We start from the raw sequence: 8,316 nt of genomic DNA, 5'->3' as shown, positions 1-8,316 counted from the left end.
GATCATGTATGATGTAAAATGTCCCATGTACAGTTCTACCGTTGGTATCATCCTGTTCAGTTTGCAGTTTCAGAATATTTTAGCAATTCATGTGAGTTGTAGGCCTAGTTAGCATCAGGCAATTTATCAAAAATTAAGTATTTGCCAAAGTTTAAGGTTTTTTCAACTAGATAGCTTTTTTATATAGGTAGATTTATTTTATTTGTAATTTTTAGCAGTGGAGAATTTGTTATAGCCTGATATTCATCTATTGTCGTCTTTTTTGTGATTGTGTGTGACAGAAACATAATTCTGTTTTTAGAATTACGTTTTTTTTTTGTTTTATTACAAGTCTTTTATTGTTACGAAATATTAAATAAAGTAAAACTACAAATAAAGTATTAGACCAGGAATGCAATGACGTTTAGATGTCCAACATTATATAGTGTCATTCTCACTGTTAGACAACAGCTAAACAAACAGAGATAATTTAAAAATATAAATATTATTCTATGTGTATTTTACATTTCATGTTAAGTTTATGATTTTTAACACATTACATGTTTTACAGTTGAAGAACTTTGCCTTAGAGCCGTGCAACAACATCATCAACAAAATAGGTATAGAAAACATTGCGTTGTCTAGTAATGGATCTGCTTGGACGGTCAGTGCGAAACTTTCTGTCGGTTCTACACTAGACGCTCCAATCATGGTAAATAAAACCACGGTTTTTAATAATTTAACTCCTTAGGTAAATATTTTGAACTGGATAATTGTTCTTTTTAATATACACATTCAACACTTTAATTGACACATTCAACACAAAACTGTCAATTGAAATACCTAATAACATAACGGTCCTCCAACAATAAAAACAGTCTCCAGCAAAAAATTTCACAAAATATGAATCCGGGATGGTTTCAAACTAACACAACTAGGCCAAACTTTTTGAATTTTTTATATCAGGCTTAACTGAGTCCGAACTGGCACAAGAGACACAACACTTTACACTATACACAGAACATTAGAATATTTCACTGTCCCTGACAGAATTTTCAACTAATATTCTTTTATGTGATATATTTAATTACTCTGTAATATTATGTAGCTATTTATTTGTAACAACATGACAAACCCTGTTGCACTGTAAAATGTTTGATGGGTAATAAAGATGCTTTTTCTTATTTTAAGAAAGAGAGAGTTTTCTTCGGGTCCACCTGAAGAAAACTTTCTCTTACAGTTGAAAATACTATCGGTGACAGTGAAATATTCTAATGTTCTGTGTATTTAATTTAGTGTAAAGTTTTGTGTCTCTTGTGCCGGTTTGGACTCTTTCAGAACCAGGTAAGCCTGCTATATCCTCACAAAAATCCTAAAAACCATTCTGTGTTACATCCACTACTAAAACTAGGCCAGGTGCAAGAAATAATATTTATTTGTGCAACTAGTGAGCAAAGTGAGCAATTGCCTCACTCGAGAGAAATCCTTACTTAAATGGTTTCTCGAGTGTGAGGCGATTGCACTTTGCACTCAAGTTGCACATTATATTTTTCCTACGGTTACCATAAAACAAATAAATTGGTAAAGAAACGTGCCTTCACGTTACAAATCTGGAGTGAGACAAAGTAATTAGAGTGAGACAATGTTAACATTGTCGCACTGATGAGCGAATTGACCACTTTTGCTTTCTCAAATCAGTGAGAGAACATGTACCGTAAAATGGGGTGAATAGAAACAACAGGGTGAATAGAAACAAAACTTCAATGAATGATTCACATTTTTATAACTTTGTTATACATTGACTTTATATAAGGGATTTATTTTCCCCCATTATAACCATATCCTATCTACCTGGGAAAAATTAGTTTAGCATATTGGTATCACTGCTTCGGATGTTGGATGATGCGAAACATCATTTGAAAATTTTTGCGAAAAACATTCTTTTCAAAACTTTCTCTCTAAGTATGAACCTATTACATGTATTTATGTTAATAACCATTTTTTATATTGTCTTAGGTATCTTAAAACCAAGTGTGTTAATAGATTAGCCTTAGAGTAAACTATATTTTTTTACTTTATTTTTAATTTAGGTTATGTCATGATTTTGCAAAACCAGGGTGAATAGAAACACTTTTTTTTGAACCAGTGGTGCAAATAAAGGTTGACCTGAAAACCCCCCAAAAAAGAAAAAAAAATACCAGAGATTAAGATGATTCTACATCAGTCACACTGGAAGAAAGTGACAAAGACGAACAATTTGATGAAGAAGAACCAGCATACCTAGCTCAAGACATCAGTGAGTCTTCAAAGTTGTCCCTTCATGATCATGTAATTGTCAAAGTAATGGGGAAAAACAAAACTTGCTATCGTTTATATGTTGCAAAAGTTATTAAATTTGACGAGGAAGGATAAATAGGAAGATTCATTAAGAAAATTGCGCAAACCAACAAGTTCTGAGAGACAGATTAAGAGGCCCTCTTCAAAGTCGATGACGTAGTACGATCGGCTTCTAACTCCCAAGCCGTGTACAACTTGTAGATTTAAGGGAGTGTTGTATTTTGAGGATGATTTGTCTGATTTTACTCTTCATTTAGTTGGTTTCTATGTAAGTTTTTGTTACTCTGATTTCACCCATTGTCATTTATATTCTCCGATTTGTTTGGATAAGGGTTTATGAAAACGACGTTTTTATACTTCGTACTTATAAATAAATGTGTTAATTAACTTTAAATATTTTTATTTACAACAACCTAAGCTAACAAGCATAAATTTCATGTTTCTATTGCCCCTGGTAAGTGAGGAAAAGCAACAATCATCAATTTAACACAGTGTTTCTATTCACCCCAAAGTGCAGGGTGAATAGAAACAGCCATATTTTATTTTTTTCTGCTTAATGATTAAAAAGAAAAAAAAATTGATAACTGGTTTGAGTAGAGGAGTTCAAGACCGAAAATATGAGCTAGTGTTGAAAATTTAAAAATTAAAAATATCGGTTTTACCGAAGCTTAAAAGTCAAAAAGTGTTTCTATTCACCCCATTCTACGGTACATTGTTAGTTAACTGTAGGAAAAAGGTAAAGGTTTTTAGTTCAGATTTTGATTTTCAGCCACAGTCCCACCAGTCTTAGAAACAATAATTCAAGTAAAGAGACTGTTAATACAATTTCAATTGTTTGAGCTCCGCCCGTTGATAAAGCGTTCATGATTGGAACTCAAACCTTACTTGATTTGATATTTTGGTGTAATATTGACTATGAATAAAATCTTGTGAATATTTTTGGATGTTTGTTTCAATTTTGATTTAAAAAATTAGTATTAGAGGAATGATGTTTGATGTTAATTTTTAGGCACAAATCAAAATGGAAAGGAGAATATTTTACCGATGGGTCAAGATACCATGTGTCGGCAACTTTGGAAGTTGCCAATATACTGATATTTGTGATCTCGCTGATAAATACGAAAACTGCAAAGATAAGCCGGGCGAAAAAGTAATTCCTTGCAAGTGCCCGATAAGCCAGGTGATTAAAATAAATTTAAGAAATTTTGCTGACTAGAATATACTCAAATACCGGTATCTACATTTAATCAATTAATTGGCAAAACACAATTATCAATCATTAAGTAGAGGACTCCACATAGGTGAGTATTTTAATAGAAATATGAGTGAAGATGAGTGTAGAATAGTGAGATGATCTTTGTAGCTTTGTTATTGTTACTGACTAAGATAAACTGTTTCATCAGCCAGGATCATAAACTTAAAGCCCCATGAGTAGGAATGGCTGGGTCCAGTTTCAAACCATCAAAAAGCTACTTACTTTTCTCAGGATCAAACCTTCGACCTTTTCATTGTTAAGCGAGCACTATAACCACTCTATTAAACTAACTACCAAAACTATTACTATAGTTCGGCCGCTTAGAAAACGACCTGCGCGCTAATGCTAAACCAATGCTGGAGGAGGTCGCTTTCTAAGCGGCCGAACTATACAACTATAACTACCCAGCCAAAATTATTATTTTCATGATAGCATTATTAATTACTTAGTTTTACTTATTAAATATTGAAATTGGAGTAATTACTGACTGTTGATTATCTCTTAAATTATTTAACAACTAATTTTGATGGCAAAACATTTGTGTTGTGTCGTTTATGCTTTTGTACACCGGTGTAGTTTTTGATTTTTTAAAGTGAAGGTCTTTAGCAGAAAAGTATGTCCACGTACAGTTTGGTGAAGAGACCAATTCAGCACCTAAACTATTTTTTAATAATGCAATTCAAGGGATTGTCATAAGAAAATATTCTACACAATTTTCAAGACATTATGTTTGGTTAAAGAGAGATTTTCATGATAGAGGTAAATGCCAATAAATACCCGATAAAGAAGGAGCGGAGGGAGGGCACAAATGTCTCTTTGAACCATAGCGTGTCACAAGAGAACCATCAAATGCGGCCTGATTTTTTCTATAAATTTGTAAAAATTCACAATCAAAACTTAGATTTTATGATGCAGAGTTTTACAATACTGTACCAAGTTTTATACCATACCCAAGGGGTTTATGATAGCAGATTGTTTTTAAAATACAGGGTGACACAAAGGAACCGGACGTTTTTTAAATAAGTAGTACTCAGTGGTAGTTAAAAGGAATAAAGTGGTTTTAATACTGTATATAGTGAGGTAAACATTTGCCATTTGTTACAAAACAGTCATTTTTTGAAAATGACGTCATGCTTATGGTGGCCATGTACTTCTCTACAAATGTTCATTCTTGTCTGAAAATCATCTGAAACTCGGGTCAGGAGGTCTTGTTCAATGCAATTGATACCTTCTGTGATTGCCAACTTCAAATCCTCTAGAGTGCGTGGTTTGTGAACATAAACAGGCTCCTTAAGAAACCCCCAAAGAAAGTAATCACTAGTGGACAAGTCAGGTGACCTTGGCGGCCACGGTATGTCACCAAAGCGATAAATTCAATACTGCTCTCACTCTGGCGATGTTTTCGGGTGTTCTCGAAGTTCTAACAAGGCCTGGTGGTTTCTTTCTTGTTATATTCCCAGTCGTTCGGAACCCTGAAACCCATCTTAATAACGTATTTTGGCTTGAAACCGTTCCATGGCGTTCAATTTTAAAATTTCGACTGAATTCCCGCTGGATTTAACGAAGGATTCACCATTTTGGACCAAAGTATCGTATGCGAAAACACGATGGTCTAGGGTCCACTGAGCCATTTCAACAAAAATGGCAAGCCTCACTGAAGGTAATAACATAACCTCAATCTTCCTACTACGTGAGGCAACAATGGAACAGCTGTTTAAAAAACGTCCGGTTCCTTTGTGTCACCCTGTACATTTATATTACTTAGTTAGATTGGATTATAATATCAAGTTTTATGATATCAGATAGTGTTTATGCTTTTATGGAACAAAGAGTTACGTTTAATGTACAGGCTATTTTACATTTAATAAAAAAATGTGTTAATAGTTGAAGTTGTCAGTGCAAAAACTGACAGTTTTATCATTCATAGAAATAAACATCAGTATGTACATACTCTAAAAAAGCGACTTGGTAAAGTAAAACTAATAATAGAATAAAACCCTGTATGGATCATAACATAAACAAATAACGTTGTTGGCCCGAATTCTATACTAATAGCGTTAACATATGTTTTGGCAGTTCCACTTAAGCAATGTTAAATAATGTGATTTTTCAGGCGAAACATGACATTTGTTTACTTTTATGATCCATACCGGTTTTTTTCAAGTATTTGTGTTGATTACTCTGGAGTTTATGGACAAAATGAAATAAAACTTTTGTTTAGTAGACAAATTATTCATTTTAGGGAGACTATGAAATAAACATGGATTTGGAGCACAGTGTCATGTCGAGACTGGAGCCTGCACTCAAAGGAAACTATCGAGCTTTACTGAAAATGATGAAGAATGACGAGACGATTGTCTGCTATAATATAAAATTCAAACTAAGTAGTTGAGTTGTAAATCGATTGCCAATCAAATAATATGTTCTGTAGATTAAAAATGATTCACAAGTATTATGCCAAAAGTAAGTGCACTTGTTCCTTACCTTAGAAATTGTGAGAGTAACCAGAGAACAGAAACTAATAGGTTGGAAAAATTTCTAAAACTCTACAAAATTAAATAGTTATTACTAAAAGCTGTTACTAGTGTACATGTTGCTTGAAATCAAGCAATTGCAAAGAAGTAAAGTAGTTATTTAAAAACAAATAACTATTTAAAAACTAATAAAAGGCATAATTTCCGATGAGTTTAAAATACTCAACTCATAGATTACGTGCCTAACAGTTCCATATAATCAACATTTCTTGTAAATATTTTATCATTTTTCAAAAGCTGATCTGGTTTTTTAGTGTATTCTACAAATGTTTTCCACTTATAGCCATCCAGAATTGAAAAGCCTAATGTTGTTCAGTTGGTTTTTTGTTTCCCTTTAAATGTGAATACTGCAAATCCTTCAATGAAAGTTTTACTAAGGTTTCTTGGATGTAGTCATATTATTTTTAAATCACTTGTCTTTTATGAAAACATATATTTAATATCCTTGCGGTACCAGTTTAATTCAGCCTTAGAGTGTTTTCCTTTGCCAATCATCATAAAGTTAAGTCCGTGTTTACTAAAAAATAGTAACACATCGGCTAACATCCTTGTTCATTGTTTGTGGACATCTTCATATTGTAGGTGTTCTTCATTATATGGGAGGTAAAATATATCAAATTGCCCAGGCTTCCTCAATATTTTACATTGTAAATTAAAGTAGTAGATATTTAATTTCAACAAAATCAGTAAATGTACCCAATGCGTTTTGTTGAATTGAAAAATAAATAACGGCAATTAAATTATACAGCTGAACAAAATGTAAACAATTAAGTTCTTCATAAGGATAACATGGGAACTTTAAAAGCCACTGGGGCAGAACCCAAGGGACTTTTTCAAAAATGTAAGGCCAGTTTGCAAATCTACGCGACACGCTTTTTCCAATGAGATGTCAATGGATAAAATCGGCTAATGGTGGAGGAGTTCAACCGACAAAGTTTCATGTAGCGTATTAATTATATAGATTTATATGCAATCTACTATTAATTGTTGGTACATCACAAATAAATTTTTAAAAGAATAGGTTTTTAGAAAGTGTTTAGAGAATACAAAATGTGTACACAAATATTTGGATTAACGAAATTTATCTTTTAGTGATATATTTTGGGTCGCACACCATCTGTATCTGTAATTTACATTTGAATAATTGTAATCTTTGACACTATTCAAATGCTGTATTATGTATACTTCTCAATGAATAAAGAAATTGAAAATTGAAATTGAAAATCAAATCCAAAGTTTCACAGGAGCAAAAAAAACATCCCGTTTAATCGCGGTTGTAAACTTATTTTCATCCCGGACTCTGGTCAAACGCCTAACCACAACTGCTGCATCAGTTTAACTTGGGGACGGCCAGGGGTGAAGGGGAAGGCGTAAGGTTTATTGTAGATCCATTTACGTCCTTGGCCTTATCTCTTAGTTGCTGTACCTATTCTTAAAATATAAAAAATAAATATGTGTCATCCCAGGTTCAAGAACTTAAATGTTATTAATTTTAATAAAGTATTAATAGTGTTAAAAATATACAACACTGAAACTTACACAACTGGAAACACAATAACAAACTGGTAACACTACAGAGATAAAAATATCCGCCCGACCATTAACCTGAAAAGTACAAAATACCCTCATCTGTCAAACGGCCCAAATTCCAACATCCCAACAAGAAATAAAACAACGGAGAAAGAAAGACCTTCCGTCGGGACTCCCCGTGTGTCCGACGTTGCATTGTTTGTTCGCTTAACACTTCTGAAGTTGCTAAACAAGCTGGTGAAACGCATAAAGGTGACACAATCATCTTTTTTAAGAAAACAGGCAAAAACAACAAAGGTAATATATTCTTAAATAACTTTTAAATAAACATTGCAAACATGGTCATGAAAGTGACTCGTCTTAAATCGACATGAATAACGACTTGACAGTCCTTACAGAGAATTTGAAAGAAATCCCATTCAATGATATTTCTCCTACTGGTGATTCCAACACACCTTGATGGAAGTAAAAAAGAAAACTGGTCACATTCAAAATCAATATTTCTAATAATAATATATTTATTTAATTATATCACATTTAAAATAACAATAGAAAAACAATTACTGTACAGATTGCCTAAATATTACGTAAGCAAATTCCTTGAAGTAGTTCTCACTTTGATGCAAAGGTATAAATAAAGAGGTGAACTTAAAGCGGCTAATGCTAACGTCTATGTATATA

At 32.9% G+C, this 8,316-nt stretch overlaps 1 protein-coding gene across 1 annotated transcript; it reads left to right on the top strand.

Moving 5' to 3' along the window:
- LOC128987186 (ganglioside GM2 activator-like) lies at nt 1–6,034 on the top strand. The gene is made up of 4 exons (XM_054407928.1): nt 1–91; nt 551–691; nt 3,326–3,496; nt 5,814–6,034. The coding sequence occupies exons 1-4, from the start codon at nt 5–7 to the stop codon at nt 5,961–5,963; spliced, it is 549 nt and encodes a 182-aa protein (XP_054263903.1). The 5' UTR covers nt 1–4; the 3' UTR covers nt 5,964–6,034.
- Nucleotides 6,035–8,316: the final 2,282 nt, after the last annotated feature.

The sequence above is a fragment of the Macrosteles quadrilineatus genome, unplaced genomic scaffold (assembly GCF_028750875.1).
Source record: "Macrosteles quadrilineatus isolate MER2022 unplaced genomic scaffold, UCM_ALF_1.0 Scaffold_2__2_contigs__length_208266976, whole genome shotgun sequence".
Lineage (NCBI taxonomy): Eukaryota > Metazoa > Arthropoda > Insecta > Hemiptera > Cicadellidae > Macrosteles > Macrosteles quadrilineatus.
Note: the sequence above shows the minus strand (reverse complement) of the source record. Positions and strands in the feature narration are given on the sequence as shown.